Below are 17,060 nucleotides of genomic sequence, written 5' to 3'. Positions count from 1 at the left end.
AAAAGATGTGATGAATGAAATTCTAAAAATAGGGAAGGTTCCAGAGACATGGAAAGAAGCATATATAACACTAATTCCAAAACAAGCGTCAGATTTGATGTCAGTTAAAAATTATAGACCTATTTCTCTATTAAACAATGATTATAAACTGTTTGTGTACATCTTAGCAAACAGATTAAAAAAGGCTTTAGAGGAATATATTCACAGAGACCAAGAGGGGTTTCTACCAGGTAGACAAATGAAAGATAATATAAGAAATATTTTGAATATAGTAGAATACCTGGGAGTTAGAAATGAAAAACAAGCGGTCCTAATGTTTATAGACGCAGAGAAAGCCTTTGATAATATCTCTTGGGACTTTATGAAAAAAGACCTAGAAGAGATGGAATTTAGAGAAAAATATAGGAATATAGGAAAAATATAGGAATATAGTCCAAGCTATTTACTCAGAACAAAGAGCAAAACTAATTGTAAATCAAGTGATGACAAAACAGTGTGAGATTCAGAAAAGAACAAGACAAGGATGCCCATTCTCACCACTTTTATTTATTATGGTCCTGGAATTTTTAGCAAGGAATATTAGAGAGGATAAAGAAATAGTAGGTATTAGGAAAGGTAAATATGAATACTAATTAAAAGCTTTTGCGGATGATTTAGTAATCACTGTAGAAGAACCAAAGATATCTCTCCCAAAGGTAATAGAAAAAATACAGGAGTTTGGTCAAGTGGCAGGATTTAAACTTAGCAAGAAGAAAATTAAGCTACTTCTTAAAAATCAAAAAGAAGAAGAGAATAAAGAACTATCCCAAGAGTTAGGAATTGAAATTCATTTTTAAAAAGTTAAGTACCTAGGAATATGGTTAACAAGAAACATAAATATATATAAAGATAATTATGAGAAAATATGCAATGAAATCTAGAAATCTGGGGAAGGTTGAATATTTCCATGTTAGGGAAAATTGCCAAAGATACTATTTCTATTTCAGATGATCCTGGTGATAAATAACAAGATATCCTTCAAAAAATGGCAAAAAGATATTTCAAAATTTATCTGGAATGGGAAAAGACCAAAGATAAAACATAAGATACTAAAGAAACAGAGGAGGCTTTTCCCTTCCAGATTTGAAATTGTATTTTGAAGCAGCATGTCTTATTTGGATAAAGGATTGGATAAAATTAGAAAAAGAAGAAGAGTTAGAATTAGAAGGACAAGACAATAGATTTGGCTGGCGCTCATATTTATGGTATGGGAAAGGGAAAATGCATAAAGGTTTTTCAAATAATATAATAAGAAAGTCATTAATAAGAGTCTGGAGAAAATATAAAGATCTGTTAAAGTGGAAAACATCATGGTGGCTGTCACCCACTGAAGGATTTTCACTTAAGTCGACCAAAAAAGTAAGTTGGTTGACATATAGAGAGTTATTAGCAGAAGAAGAAGGTAAACTCAAATTAAGAGATTATGATGAGTGGAAGACTATTTACAAAGTTGGTTACACCATAGGCAATTAAATGAATTTTTTAAGGAAAACAACAAAAAGGGGTTTAGTTATACAACCTCCAGATTTCAAAAAGAAATAGTGGAAGAGAATGTTAAAGCATATAGTATTTTATTAGAGTGGGAAGCCAAAGATGAAGAGGTTAAATCAGTTATGATTAAATGGGCTCAGGATGTGGGACACAACATCCAATTTGAAAGTTGGGAAAAATTATGGAAAGTTGATATAAAATTCACAGATTGCATACTATTAAGAGAGAATTACATGAAAATTATGTATAGATGGTAATCACACCAGTGAAAATGGCAAAGATGTTTAGGAAAGAAAATAACAGATGTTGGAGATGTAAGGAAAAGGAAGGAACATTTTGTCATATGTGGTGGGAATGCAGATGCATTAAAAAATATTGGGAAATGATATACAATGAATTGAAAAAAATGTTTAAAATGAATTTTGCCAAACACCCTGAAGCCTTTTTGTTAGGTATTTCAAATCAAGAGCTACCAAAAGAAAAATGGACATTATTTATGTATGCTACAACAGCGGCAATAATCTTGATTGCACAATATTGGAAGATGGAAGAAATACTATCAAAGGAACAATGGCCAGAAAAGCTGATGAACTATGTGCAGAATTGGCTCAGCTAACAGATAAACAGACAAACTACGAGAGAAGGACGAAAAGGACTTCAAAAGAGTCTGGGAACCATTTACAGTTTATTTGCAGAAACAACAGAATGGACTGGATTCACTGGCAGGATTTGAATAAACTTCCACAACTTTATTTGAGTAACAGATATTTTAGAGAAATAATAATAAGGGATTTTATTTTTGTGCAGAAAAAGCAGAATACGATAAAACTAAATAACTCAGCAAAAGGAGAGTTGAGGGAAGTCCAGAGGTACAATAATAATAAATAACATGATGAATGAGTTTTGTATCATTAATTATTATAAAATTTAATAAATATTTTTTTAAAAAAAATCAAAAAATGAATAAGTTTATGTAGCATTTTTAATTTAAAAAAACCAAGGCAGTTTACGGCAATGAAAACATAAAACTGTATGATAAACGCCGGCCTAAAAAAAATAAATAACCCCTCTGGAAGGAGGATTCTGCGTATTATCGAATGCCTGCACAGAATTGATGGAATAGAAAGTGGCAGGGAGTTCTACAGGACTCCCTTGGAGCAAAGCCACCGCAGTTGCAAAAGGGGTATTCCAAGAGTTAGAATCACAGCGGCAAGAGTATTGATAGCCCAGAAATGGAAGCAAGAAGAAATTCCGACGAAAGAAGAACAGCAGACGAAAATAATGGACGACGCAGAATTGGACAAAATGATAGGAAGGATTCGAAACCTGCGGGACCAGAGATTTACAGAAGATTGGAAGAAGTATATGAACTATTGGAGAGCAATTGTAATCAACAAATTACGCTAGTAGGAGTACAAGAAGTTTTGCAGGGAGAAATATACGAAGTGTTACCAAGTAGAAAAAGATAGAGATATTGGTTATGAGTTTTAAATGTAACAGGGAAAATAAGAACTGTATACTAAGAGATTAGATTGGAAAATTTTCAGACAGGACTGGTGGAAGTCAAAAAAAATTGAAGAAGATGTAAAAATATGTTTAATTACTGTTGAAAATGGTAATAATAATAATTTATTATTTGTACCCCGCCCATCTGGCTGGGTTTCCCCAGCCACTCTGGGCGGCTTCTATAAAAACCAAAAATACACTAAAAATTCACAGATTAAAAACTTCCCTGAACAGGGCTGCCTTAAGATGTCTTCTGAATGTCAGGTAGTTATTTATCGCTTTGACATCTGATGGGAGGGTGTTCCACAGGGCGGGCGCCACTACCGAGAAGGCCCTCTGCCTGGTATATGTGTGTGTGTGTGTATATATATATATATATATATATATATTTATACACATATATATATGAGTTAGAATCACAGCATGGTGGCGTTGAAAGGGACCCCCAGAGGTCATTGAGCCCACCCTCCTGCAGTGAGCAATTCGGGAGGGGCTGCCGACCCCCAACTTGCAGGCTCCCCCGTTTCACTTACCCGGTGCCCTTTCTCCCCCGGAAGGCCTGGAAGCCCATCAAACCCGCGATCGCCCTGCGGAGAGAGAGAAGGGAAAGGTGACCCCCCCTTCTCACAAGGTCAGGATGGCAAATCCCGAGGGGACGGCGCTAGTCCTCATGAAACCACATTCCCTACAGGCCCTTTGTCTAGAATGGCAGAACTGTCGGGTTGGAAGGGACCCCAGTGGTCATCTAGCCCAACCCCCTGCAATGCCCAGAGGGTCGCCTTACCTTCATGCCCGTTTCCCCGGGCATCCCCCGGGCACCATCCGCTCCAGCACGACCCTGTGGGAGGGAGGGAGAGAGGCAGGTTGATGGAGGGAGACAAATCTCATAGCCCCCCCTTACAAAGGGGCCCATGGAGCCCAGCACCCTGGCCTCACAGCAGCCAAAGAACCCAAAGAATTATTATTTATTTATTTATTTATTTATTTATTTATTTATACCCCACCCTTCCGGGTTCAGGAAACCAGGCTCAGGGCGGCTAACAACAAATTTAAAACACTTAATTGATGCTACAAAAAAACCAGCATAAAATATGGTCTAAAGAGTAAATAACAATAAAATCAAAAATCAATTTAGGGGAGAAATCCATCCACTACCAGGGCTAGCTAGCTAAATTAGTCCTATTTGGGCCAGTGAGGAGACCAAGGGAGAATGAGCTGTGGGATCCCAGAGCAGGTAATCTTCATAAAAGGGGAGGGGGGGGGAAGAAAGGGGAATAAAAGATCAGGCTAAGTTCAAATTGAAAGCCAGGCGGAATAGCTCTGTCTTACAGGCCCTGTGGAAGGAAGTTAAATCCTGCCTTTTGACTCATGGGGCAGAGCATTTCACCAGGTTGGAGCCATCACTGAGAAGGCCCTGGCCCTGGTAGAGGATAGACTGACTTCCTTAGGGTCCAGGACCTCTAAACTATGGTTGTTCATGGACCTTGAGGCTCTCCGTGGGGCATACCAGGAGACGGAGTTCCATAGATACGAGGGCCCTAAGCCACAAAGGGCTTTAAAGGTCAAAACCAGCACCTTGAACCTGACCCTGTACTCCACCGGGAGCCAGTGCAACTGGTAAAGCACTGGGTGAATCTGCTCCCATAGCAGGGACCCCGTGAGGAGCCTTCTGCACCCGCTGGAGTTTCTGGGACAGCTTCAAGGGCAGCCCCGCATAGAGTGAATTACAGTAGTCAAGCCTGGAGGTGACCGTCACACGGATCACTGTGGCCAGGTCGGGGTACGAAAGGTAAGGGACCAACTGCTTAATGCTGCAAATCTTCCAAAACGTCTCCCCCTCAAAGGCTCGCCCCGCCTAACTTTCAAGCAAATCACTACTGTTATTTTTTACTTTTATTCCGCGACTTTTCAGGACTCCCGGGACCGTAGGATCGTCATGAGGGAATGGGACCCCGGGGCTCATCTAGACCAACCCCACCACAACGCAGGGGTCGCAGAGGAGACAAAAAATGGCAACCTGCCTCCGTTGGTGTTTTTTTAAAATAAAAAATAAACATCAGAAACGGAAACTTACTCGGCGTCCGGGCTTCCCTGGGGGCCCAGTCAACCCCTGTGGACCTCGAGGACCCTAAGTGGAGAAAAAGAGAGTCGTATTAGGGCGTCCCGTCTTGTCCCCAAACATTTGGGGGGGAGACGAGAGAGGAAACCCTCAGACTTAATGAAAGAGGGGTGGGGAATTGGGTAGGGGTCCCACCCCCCCACCCTGCCACCTGTCTGTTGCATTTGAGGTCTGTAGCAGCCACTAGATTTTTTTAGGGGGGGAGGAATCTGAGCTGGGGGGCAGCAGCCAAATGACCCCAAGAACATGGAGATGGCGGCAGTTCGCTGTTTTCTGCTGGTTTGCGGAATATCCCACCCCCTCCAACATTTCTCCCATGGAAACGGGGGCATCCTAAGGAAAAGTGGAATATTCTGGGGTCAAATCAGAGATCGCGACTGTCCCTGGGAAATAGGGACATTTGGAGGGTCCGATATGCCTGGCTGCAAGGACGTGGTTTGGACCCGGGAACAAATCAGCAAAAGTCCAGCTCGTACGCAGGTCCTTTGGGGTGGTGTGCAATGGGTCTGTGTGAGCCAGAAAAATCAGAATTGGCCTCCCCAAGGATCGTCTAGTCTGACCCCTTGAATAAAACACAACTTATATCGTACTGTGACGTTCAGCTCATGTTTTAGTTGTTTTCTAAATGCTTTTGCAATTGTTTTACTGACGATTTCCTCGCTATCTTGTACGATTCACGCTGAGCTTGCGATGTTCCGATGCACTGCTGTTCTGTCTCGTTTGCCAGCCGCTTTGAACAGAAGGAGGTCAGAGACGCAGGTTGTGCTAAAGGGGGGTTTGGGGGGCGCAGGGGGGAGAGACTGGGGCGCTGGCAGGGGGCTCCCAGCTCAGGCTGGGAAGCCAGCTTACCTGGGGACCAAAGTCTCCGTGCTCTCCCTTCACGCCGTTGCTGCCAGGTTGACCCTGGAAGAAAAAAGACATTTTTAGTTCTGAAGGGCTGCGCATTTCATCTGGTTTGGTACGGCGATTATTTATCCATTTGGGCTGCCCTTGGGGAGATAAAGCAACTAACAAATCCAAATTGGCTGTGTTTGTATCCCAGCTTTTCCTCCAAAGAGATCGAGGTGGCGGACTCTGCGTCAGAGGTTACCAAACACACTAGTGTTTCGGCTGCAGTGTGTCGGCGAGTCATGTGATTCCTTCCCAGGGCTGGAAAAGGGTTAGTTTAACCTCCGGTTTGCTAGCAAAACTGAATTACTGTGTTGTGAAATGATGCGAAACTGAATTACTGTGTCGCGAAATGACGCAAAACCGAATTATTGCGCCACAAAATGATGCGAAACTGAATTACTGTGTCGCGAAATGATGCAAACCGAATTACTATGTCGCAAAGTGATGGAAAACCAAATCACTGTGCCACGAAATGATGCAAAACTGAATTACTGTGTCACGAAATGATGCATGTCACCAAAATGAAGTTTGGAAAGCTCTGCTCATAGAATCATAGAATCATAGAGTTGGAAGAGACCACAAGGGCCATCGAGTCCAACCCCCTGCCAAGCAGGAAACACCATCAGAGCACTCCTGACATATGGTTGTCAAGCCTCTGCTTAAAGACCTCCAAAGAAGGAGACTCCACCACACTCCTTGGCAGCAAATTCCACTGTCGAACAGCTCTTACTGTCAGGAAGTTCTTCCTAATGTTTAGGTGGAATCTTCTTTCTTGTAGTTTGGAACCATTGCTCCGTGTCCGCTTCTCTGGAGCAGCAGAAAACAACCTTTCTCCCTCCTCTATGTGACATCCTTTTATATATTTGAACATGGCTATCATGCTAAACATGCTCTGTGTAGCCCAACGTCTGGTAACTTCCAGACTGGAGGTACAGTATAGAACCCTAGGATTGTAGACTTTGAAGGTAGGCCCAGGGGTCATCTAGCTCAACCCCCTCCAAAGCAGGAAACTCAACTAGAGCATCCATGACAGATGCTCCAACCTCTGCTTAAAGGCCTCCAAGGAAGGAGAGTCCACCAGCTCCTGAGGGAGACCCTTCCGCTGTCACGCAGCTCTTCCTGTCAGAAAGTTCTTCCTGGTGTCTAGTCAGAATCTCCTTTCTGGTAACTTGAAGCCATGGATTCGAGTCCTACCCTCTGCAGCAAGAGAAAACAAGCATGCTCCCTCTTCCATGTGACAGCCCATAAGATATTTGAAGATGGCTCTCCTATCTCCTCTAGTGTCATCCTTCCCAGGCTAAACATACCCAGCTCCTTCAACCGTTCCTCATCAGGCTCACTTTCCAGACCCTTGATCATCTTGGTCGCCCTCCTCTGCACATGTTCTAGCTTGTCAACATCCTTCTTTAATTGTGGTGCCCAGAACTGGACACAATAGTCCAGGTGGGGCCTGACCAAGGCAGAATAGAGTGAGACTATGACTTCCGCGGGTGGCACTGTGTTTTAAACCACAGAGCCTAGGACTTGCCAATCAGAAGGTCAGAGGTTCGAATCCCCGCGACAGAGTGAGCTCCCGTTGCTCGGTCCCTCCTCCTGCCAACCTAGCAGTTCAAAAGCACGAAGTGCAAGTAGATAAATAGGTACCTTCTCTGGCGGGAAGGTAAACGGCGTTTCCGTGCGCTGCTCTGGTTCGCCAGAAGCGGCTTAGTCATGCTGGCCACATGACCCAGAAGCTGTACGCCGGCTCCCTCAGCCAATAAAGCAAGATGAGCGCCGCAACCCCAGAGTCAGCCACGACTGGACCTAATGGTCAGGGGTCCCTTTACCTTTACCTTATGACTTCCCTTGACCTGGAAACTAGGCCTCTGTTGATGCAGCCCATAATAGCATTAGCTGTTGACTCAGCTACTGCAATCTGTTCTGTCTGGGGCTGCCCTTGAAGACAACTCAGAAACTTCACTTGCTCCAAAATGCAGTGGCAGAACCCCCCCATTCCAGAAACAAACGCTCGGGTCGACAGCTTCATTTCCGGGCCTGATTCATGGTGCTGAACTGCTTTTTGCTCCGACTGCATTGCCACACCTCACGACCGAGGGGGGATTCGAACTCTGGTTTCTTCTAGGTCTTCGTCCGAAAAAACTCAAACCACCACAGCACTGTTGGATTCTGGATTTATCGTCCTGGGAATGTGGGTGAGGGTGGCTCTTCCAAACGCACACAAGTCCTTCTACTCTGAGCCCCAGGAAACAAACCCAAGCAAAATACTCACCAGGGGTCCAGGACGACCTGTATAGCCCATGGGTCCTGGGGGGCCACGCAAGGCCAGCTGCAGAGGAAAGAAAAGGGGAGGGAGGAGAGGTTAATGTGTTCGTACCAGACCAGCACTGGAAGAGCGTTTGGATGTGAGTGGGAGGGAGAGGGGAAGTGAAGGCAGGAGGCAGGAGTTGGTAATGCAGGTGAGCTGTGCACAGGCAAGCTGCCAGCTAGCTCTGTGGAGGCTCGTTTTATTAGCACAATATGCAAAACCAGACAGATACATTTTGCAGACTATGCCCTTTACACATCTTCCAATCCCGAGATCATGGGGTGGTACAAAGCTATTTTGGCACCTGTCTCCACCGCCTCATTTCCCCCTTGCACAATGTATGGCGGAGGAGACAAAGGTTACAGACAGGGCACGGCAGACCACTGAGAAAGCCAAAGGTTAGATAGAGGGCATGATGTTCAGACAGCTGTGGAAGTGTGCTCCACACCCGGTGGTCATTCCTTCAGAGAGGATTTTTAAGAGCAGGGAAAGAGCCTTGCCGGATCAGGCCGGGGACCCCCTCTCGTCCAGCACCCCGTATTCTCACAGTGGCCCAATGCCCCTAAGAAACTAGGGCTCCAGATAGACTGCCTTTGGGCCTGGAGGCTCACGAGAACATGGGAAAGGGCCTTCTCACTTAGGCCAGCATCCTGCTCAGTGGCCAAGCAGATGCCCCAGTATGAAACCCGGAGGCAGGATTTGAGCACAAGAACAGCCCCCTCCCCTCCTGGGCTTTCCAGTCAGTGGGATTCAGAAGCCCTCTCCTCCTCCCTGACCCTAACCCCTTTTAAAGGTATTCAGGTTGGTGACCCCCTCCCTGACTCCGGTGGCAGGGAGTTCCACAGCTGGACTCTGTGAAGAAGGACTTCCTCTCATCTGCCCTGAACCTTCCATCATTCAGCGTTATGAGAGAGGGAGGAAACCTTTTTCTCTCTCTCCTTATTCTCTACGCCAGGCATATTATATTTCATAAACTTCTGCCCTGTGGGCTCTTCCTCGTTTTTTCCCTCTAAACTGAGATGCCCCAAAGACTGCTGCCTCTCTTCACAGGGTCCCTCGTTGCACCCCAAAAAAACAGCCCCTCTTTCAGGGTCCTGGAAGACCAGTGTCAAGTCAGACAAGGACCCGCCCCAGAAAGGCAGGCAGAGAAATCTGGGTGGGCCACCAGGAAGCAAAGACCACCTTTCCCTGGACTTTAATAGGGGAAGTAAATGGGGGGGGGGTCTTCATCACCATCTTCATCCCCCCCTGAAACCGGACTCACCCGAGCTTGTTGCAAGATGGCCTGGGCTTGGGCTTCCTGGGCCGCCACGACTGGCCCCTTTCCACCTCCGCTGCTCCCAAATCGGAACTGAGGGAGGGAAGAGGCAGATTTGAGGCTCCACCGAGAGGCACCCAAACACCCCCAAATCCACACATTTGCCCCCCAACCCCAGTTGGAGGGAGATGTTTCCCTCAGACTCCTTTCAGGGCTGATTTCTAGGGGAGAGCCATCCGTCTGCAGCAGAATTGGGCTGTGCACAGCTCTGATTGGCTAGTGTTCATGGTGTCAAAAACCCTCACCCCAATCCCTGTAGAAACTGGCACTGGTCAGCCGCTCACAGCATCCTCAAGAACTACACTGCATTTAATCCCTGAAGATCCTAGATGTCAGCCTCTGGCTTAGGACCTTGATACCGGCCGGCCTCTCTCTGCCATCCCGACTCACCGGAAGCATCATAGACGTGCCAGGGGGTCCGGGAGATCCATCTGAGCCAGGGATGCCGGGGCGTCCTGGGGGGCCCTGTTGGGGAGAAGGAGGGAGAGCAGAGTTGGGGCGGGAAGGGGCGGCTCGCACGCTTGAACGTGTCTGTGAACGACAAAGCGCACTGTCAACAATCGGCCAAGGGCTCACGGCCACCCAAGCCCAGTTTAACCAGTCCAACCTAGTCCAGCATCCTCTTCTCCCAGGTGCCTCTTCAACAGGTCCGGCGGCCTTGATCTGGGCTTTTGCATGAGCAGAAAGCACCGTGTGTGTCTGGCACTTGACGATTGCTGAGACGCAAGCACGCAGGGGAGGGGAGGTCGATCCCTTGCCCCAAAGAACACCTTACTCTCCTTTGCACTGGCTCCCAGGACGTTTCCGAGACAATTCAAAGTGTTGGTGTTGACCTTTAAAGCCCTAAACGGCCTCGGTCCTGTATACCTGAAGGAGCGTCTCCACCCCCATCGTTCAGCCCGGACACTGAGGTCCAGCGCCGAGGGCCTTCTGGCGGTTCCCTCCCTGAGAGAAGCCAAGTTACAGGGAACCAGGCAGAGGGCCTTCTCGGTAGTGGCGCCCTCCCTGTGCAACGCCCTCCCATCAGATGTCAAGGAAATAAACAACTATCTGACTTTTAGAAGACATCTAAAGGCAGCCCTGTTTAGGGAAGCTTTTAATGTTTGATTTTTTACTGTGTTTTTAATATCCTGTAGGAAGCTGCCCAGAGTGGCTGGGGAAACCCAGCCAGATGGGCAGGGTATAAATAAATTTATTATTATTATTATTATTATTATTATTATTATTATTATTATTTGCAGGCGCCCTTCCCCAAAGGACATCCGTAAAGGAGAACGAGGCATCCTTCAGGGTACCAAACGACAGGAGCCAGCCAGCACTGCATCACCCCAGCCAGCTGGGAGTGAACTCCTTGTGAGCAAAATCAGGAGCGCCAGGCCCAATGAGCAGAGCGGCTCAGTCAGCTCTTGCCCCACGGATCAGTTGCTGAGGTCCCCACCTCCCCCCAGCCGTCTATGTCTCCGCCTCTCTAGGGCTTCCACAAGCAAACAGAGACCTGACCCTCACATCTGCCTCTGCTCTTCACACTTCATGCCTCTCCTGGTCCTGGGAAACCAGCAGCAGGAGGGGGAGACCCCCGTGCCTCTTCCCCAGCCTGACTCCTCTCTGCCTCTTGGCCTCCCTCCCTTCTCTCCAGCTTCAGCTTCTGCCTCTGAGTCTGGACTTTGCTCTGCCACAGACTCCCCCTGCTCACTAAGCCCTGTCGCCTCTTCAGCTCCTACATCTCCTCTTCCAGGTTTCTCCCTCTGACGGCTCATCATTGTCCCACCCCAGATATCTGGGCTCTGAGCCTTCTTCCCATTGGGGTGCCCCCGCTAGTTCCTCCCACCCTTCCTCTGCAGCCAACCAATCTGTGACACTGAAGTTTGTCTGCATAGGGGCAAGAGCTGCCCTTCGGCGCCTCCTTCACCACATGCCCTCTCCACTCTCCTTCCCCGGATCGCAGCCTTACCCTCTCCCCAGAGTCGCCAGGGGGTCCTGGGGGTCCCGTGGTCCCTGGTGGTCCGCTGATACCCTGTGGGGAAGGAGGAACAGAAGACCATGACCCTTGCCCACCAGACAGGGGGCACAAGATGGGATGGAGGCCTGGTTCACCCCCTTAAACCCCCCACCCTGGGGTTTTGCATGCCTCTTACCGGAGCTCCTTCGGGGCCTGGGGGACCTTCGACTAGCATCCCCTGCAGAGGCACAAACACATGCAAAAAGAAGGAGTTAGGAAGCAGCCGCAGACCTGCCTTGGCAGAGGGACAGGCCCCGTCCCTCTGCTCTCGCCCGTGAAAGAGCTCATTGTTTACCCCACCACCGGCTATTCTCCCCCCTCCCCACCAACACACACCCAGCGCGCTATGCTGAGACGATAACGCTACAAAAAAACCCGAGAACTCTGGGGGATCGCAGCTCTGCCGGTTGGGTGGCTGCCTTGCACGGTCGCTCAGAGGTCAACCCCGTTCTCCGGGGAATTCTGAAGGCCGTCCAAAAGGAGCCGAGAGGCCCCGATCCTGCCTAGATCTGCTGGTGAGGCCTCAGATTCCCCTCCTGCCTTGGGAGCTTGCACGGAATCTGGAACTGGGAGGGGGGGTCTTTGGAGGGGATGTTATTCTGGGGCAACTGCTGGTGCAAAAAGGGCTCCCAGTCCTGCAGTTACTGGGCGGGGGGAGCAAAATGGAAGTCCCCCCTCACGCTTGCGGAGATTTATTTTCAATACCTGAGTCGTTTGCATCCTGGTTTTGTGGACTCAGGGATGCACTCAACGCAGCCTGTGAAATGAATGGAAAGAACCAAAGCCAATGGGAACCCTGCTTTGCTGGGGGTTGGACTGAATGATCTTTGGGGGTCCCATCCAACTCCACAACCGTCTTAGGGACTCCGATTTGTCTCAGGTTTACTCCTGAGCCTTTTCTTCTCCGCAGGACAGCAGAGGTTTAGGGTCAGAGTTTTCCGTCCCCTAGAGGGGCTACCTTCCCAATATTACCAATTAAGTTAAAACCTACAGTGACATGAAAGATGCATTACTGGATCCATCCAATTCGTGGATGAAAATAAGCTTATCAATAGCTACCGTGGGTTGTGTTTTCCAGAAAGGCCTCTGAATCATCTCTGGAATAATTGCTGGAAACTGGGGAGAGAGTCTTGCGGCTCAGATCCCACTGGCTTCCCTTTGAGGACTCTGGCCGGCCTTTGCCACAATCTCAAAATTTTGAGACCTGGGTGGGGCAGAAGCAAGCTGCTAGACCTCATGGAAGTGAAGCATCAGGGCAGCACGGCGGAGGGTTGGGCTAGATGACGGTGCCGGAGCTTGGCTGGACGTGCCTGTTTCCAGGGGTCGGGCTTTGCGAAAACCAGGCCTTGCGCACAACAGACTTACTTGTGCGAAACGGGGGTCATGCAGGTTAGAAGTGGAGAGATATTGCAGAATATGGGAGACCTCCAAGCGAGCTCCTTTCTACAGTGGTATCTCGGTTTGCGAACAATCTGGTTTGCATACCTTTTGGATTACAAACACGTCAAACTTGTGTCCCGGTTTGCAAACTTTTTTTGGATAACAATCCATTTTTTGGGGGGGGGGGGATTCCGAACAATTTCTTTTTGGAGGCCCCATTGGCGAAAGCACGCCTTGGGTCGCAACCTGTTTTGGTTTACGAACGGACCTCCGAAACGTGGAATTGTAGAGATGGAGGAGACCTCAAGGAGATGGGAGTCCTTTACAGCCTGCCTAGACCAGCCGATGTTTGGAGGGGCTGCCCCACATCTAGAATACCCCGGACGTAGCCGGGATTCGCCCCTCGGAAACGGTGGAATTTTCAAAAACCGGAAAAAATGTCTTTGCTAAAAAGGTTTGGCAACTTTGCCCAAAAAAGGCTGAGCAACTTTTGTATGGGGGGGGTGTTCACCTTTGGAAAGATGGCATCCATAATGCTGAATTTTCTCTCTCTCACACACACAGTCCGAAATGATACACCCCCCCCCCATCCAAGCCAGGCCAGGACCCCCTTCCCCTCCAGGAACTTACGGGTTCGAAGACGGCCGGCTCTCCCTTCTCTCCTTTGTAGCCTCTGGCTCCTCGGACGGCCTGGGGGAAGCAGACATGTAGCCGCACAGAGGGGGCCAGTCAACAGAATGGCACCACGGGCTCAAACACCCCCAAACCCAGCCCCTGGGTGCAAAAAGTGGGGGGGGGTCCACACCCGAGGGGGTTCACAGAAGCAGTTCAGTGCGGGCGGGGAGAAGAGGGGCTCTCTGGGGGAAAGGAACCGCCTGCAATCGACCGGGAAGGGCCCCCCAAAGGCCATCCAGCCCAACCCTCTGCTATGCCGTCCCGGCGAAGCGGGCAGCTTGGCGACGTGGACTTAAAGCCAAGCATATGTTGGTGAGCAGCTGCTAAAAGGGCCGGAAAGGACTGAGATGCCCACGTTGCAGAGGGTTGGACTAGATGACCCCGGGGTCCCCGATTCCGATTCCATGATTCTATGCTCATCTGAAAAGGGGAATGGCTGGCTTGCTGCTGAAAGGTGGGGCAGGAGGGGGAGTCAAGCTGCCGTTTGTTTTTCATGGAAGCAAACAGCGAGGGCCAGAGCCGCAGGCGAAGAAAAAGGGATCTGTTGTCAAAATGGACTGAGAATGAAAGAGGGGCGGCACGTAAATAAACCAGCTGGAGGAAACTCAGAGTAAATCTGTAGTAAGGTCTGAGTAGGGCCTTGAGTAAAAGTGGAAAAGGGGGAATTACACGAGCTCCGGCGGAGAACATTTTTCAGGCACCTAAGAAGTAGACGAGGTTCATCCTACTCAGAGTAAACCCACTGGAATAGATGGATGTGACTCCCTTCAATGGAGTAGAATTTAGCTGGCTAAAAGCCTGTGTGTTCATTATTTTAAAAAATAAAAATAAAAGTGGAGGTGGCTTGCCCCTATTCTTTCTAAATTTAGATAGAAATTAACTCTATGTATCCTGGGTCTTTTTTCATTTCATAAAATTTATACACCGCTTGTGACCAGTGAGCCTTTGAATCCCACAACTCTTCTGCAAAATTCTACACATGAAGATTTGGAGGTTGAAAGGGGTGTGAGGTTCGGGGCCAAGGTGTGGGGAAGAAGGGGAAGGGGCTGTCTTCCAAGATGGCAGCGTGGACTGACAGTTACCGTGTCCCGTTTGGGGGCTTTTGGCCCTCCCCCCAAACTGGTAACTGAGTTCCAGCGCTTGCACCATGCCAAGGAAGGAGAGACTGTCTGCAGAAATGGCCCTGCAGTGCAATGACATCATAGGGCACGTGATGACATCACAGAACAGGGAGGAAGCTTCCCTCCTGCCATTGCCGCAGCCGCGACCAAGGAAAGGATGGCAGCCCATTTCTATGTAGACTGTGTTGCAGGACATGTCAACAAGGAAGGAAATGACATCACAGGAAATGACATCGCCACACAGAGAAATGGCATCACAGGAAGTGAGTTGCACACATGGCTGGACAGCTTGAAATAATAACTAAAGAGCAAGTTCAGAAAAGAGTGTAGCAGAAAATGGCAAACAACCCAAACAGGCAGCATGACAAAACATCCAGCACCTGGCAATAGTAGGAAATGATGTCATCAGACAAAGAGGAGGGTCATAGGAAGTGGGAAGGGTTGTGAACGGAACAGGAAGTGCTACTGCCACCCAGTGGTGAATGGTGGCAAAGGCAGGAGGAAGTGGCGACTTCGAAACAGGAAGGGGTGCGCAGTCAGCAGGAAATGGACATCCACAAACAGGAAGTGACATCAGCAAACCGAATCCACAGCCACATGCCCATCAGGAACCACAAACCAAAGCTGTCGGGAAAGGAGGAGTGTCGTGGCGGAGAACCGAAAGAGGAGGAAACAGAAACGGGTTGCGGATAAAACACCAAAAACAAGAGCAAGAGGCCAAGGCCAAAACCATTCCGTAAGCAAACCCCGGGCGAGAGGAAGTGACAACACAGACAAGCACGACCAACAGGAAGTAGACCCAAGAGGACAGGAAGGCGCGGCAAAGAACGCCAGAGGGCCTCCAGGGAGGGGGCAGCACCCCACTTACGCCTCCGCTGTGGGGGGTCTCGGCCGAGAGCACAGGCCCCAGCTCCGACGGCTCGGCCCCCTCGCCATAGCTCCTATAGGCGTACTCGTACTCCAGCCCCACGCCGGGGACCTCCTCTTCGGTGAACACCTCCTCCTCAGCGGGACGTGGGCTGGGCGCTTCCTCCTGGCCCCCGGGCAGGGTGGGAACCCATGGATACGTTAGGGGGGCAAACGGGGCTGGTGCCCACCCACCCAGGTGTCATTCTTGGGGGGGGGGTCTCCTGCCCCACCAGCCTGCCAGAGAGCAGCAAGGGGGCAGAGGAAGCTGCGGCGGGGTCCACCCATTGCCTTGGGACTACAACTCCCATCATGCCTTCTGACTTTCCAGAATTTCAGGCCCAGGGGGTCTTCCCTGGCCCTACCTGCACTCAAAGCCCCTGAGCTCAGAGGGCACCTCCCCTCGCCTGCCAATCCGCGCTGCTCTTCCTGAGAACCCAGGAGTCCGGGGCCTCAAGGCCATTGGGTCTCTCCTTCCCACAGAACCCAGGAGTCCTGGCTCCTCTCTTGCGGACCCTGCACGGTCCACCCAACCAGGGAGCAAACGCCCTTCCGTCTCAGGTTGGCCCACCAGGACGCGGGTGCCAGAGGCACATTTACCTCTCCCCGTGGCGACGAGGCAACAGGTAGGGACGCCTCCTGTGTGGGGCCCTCTTCCCAATAGGTCTCTTCTGCCTCAGGAGGCAAGGTGTAGTCAAGGTACTCATGGGCCCCCCAGGGCTCCTCTGTGGGGAGCAGGCCCACGTCCTTGAAAGCGGGTGCAGCAGAGTGGTGGCAGCGGAGGAAAGAGTCACGAGCCGGGGAGGGGAAGAGGAAAGCAACGCAGTGTGTGGGGTTGGGTATGTACGGAAGGAGGAGGAGCAGAGTTGGCGTGTTGAGGAAGGAAAGGAAGGATGTGTTGATGGAGGTGCAGAGAAGATGCCCACGAGAGGGGGGGGGACACGGCCATCACATTGTGGGGGAAACGGACGAGTGGGAGAGGGAGAGGATGGATCGAAAAAGGAAACAGGCCAGACAGGGGAAAGGTGGGAGAGAAAAAAAAATATGCAGACATGGTTAGTTCATCCAAACTTCTCCTCTCGAGTCCCGGGAGGAAGGAGAAGGAGGAGATGGCCGTGGGTTGGTCTGGATGACCCTGTGGGGTCCCGTCCCAAACTCAGCAATTCTGCAAGGAGTGTTCCTCCTTATCCCGGATCATTTTCCCTCGGGGAGACAAATGGATCTCGGGGAGCAGAATCTCACCCCCCCCACCTGCAAGCCGGACAAGGATGCCAGCAATTTGGGGGGGGGACAGGTGTCCATTAGGGGGA

At 49.6% G+C, this 17,060-nt stretch overlaps 1 protein-coding gene across 1 annotated transcript in view; it reads right to left on the bottom strand.

The window, feature by feature from the left end:
• COL11A2 (collagen type XI alpha 2 chain) overlaps window positions 1–17,060 on the bottom strand; it is a gene marked incomplete at its 5' end in the record, with an annotated part of 106,186 nt that overhangs the window by 54,733 nt on the left and 34,393 nt on the right. Inside the window, 12 exons of the mRNA XM_079967198.1 lie at window positions 3,570–3,623; window positions 3,821–3,874; window positions 5,111–5,164; window positions 6,005–6,058; window positions 8,316–8,372; window positions 9,616–9,702; window positions 10,060–10,134; window positions 11,621–11,683; window positions 11,805–11,846; window positions 13,679–13,738; window positions 15,713–15,877; window positions 16,351–16,497. Of these exons, the coding sequence (XP_079823324.1) occupies window positions 3,570–3,623; window positions 3,821–3,874; window positions 5,111–5,164; window positions 6,005–6,058; window positions 8,316–8,372; window positions 9,616–9,702; window positions 10,060–10,134; window positions 11,621–11,683; window positions 11,805–11,846; window positions 13,679–13,738; window positions 15,713–15,877; window positions 16,351–16,497 (912 nt within the window). The remainder of the gene's footprint in view (window positions 1–3,569; window positions 3,624–3,820; window positions 3,875–5,110; window positions 5,165–6,004; window positions 6,059–8,315; window positions 8,373–9,615; window positions 9,703–10,059; window positions 10,135–11,620; window positions 11,684–11,804; window positions 11,847–13,678; window positions 13,739–15,712; window positions 15,878–16,350; window positions 16,498–17,060) is intronic.

This window comes from Podarcis cretensis, assembly GCF_951804945.1.
Source record: "Podarcis cretensis genome assembly, chromosome: 2".
NCBI classification, from domain to species: domain Eukaryota; kingdom Metazoa; phylum Chordata; class Lepidosauria; order Squamata; family Lacertidae; genus Podarcis; species Podarcis cretensis.
This window is presented reverse-complemented; position numbering and strand designations above follow the sequence as displayed.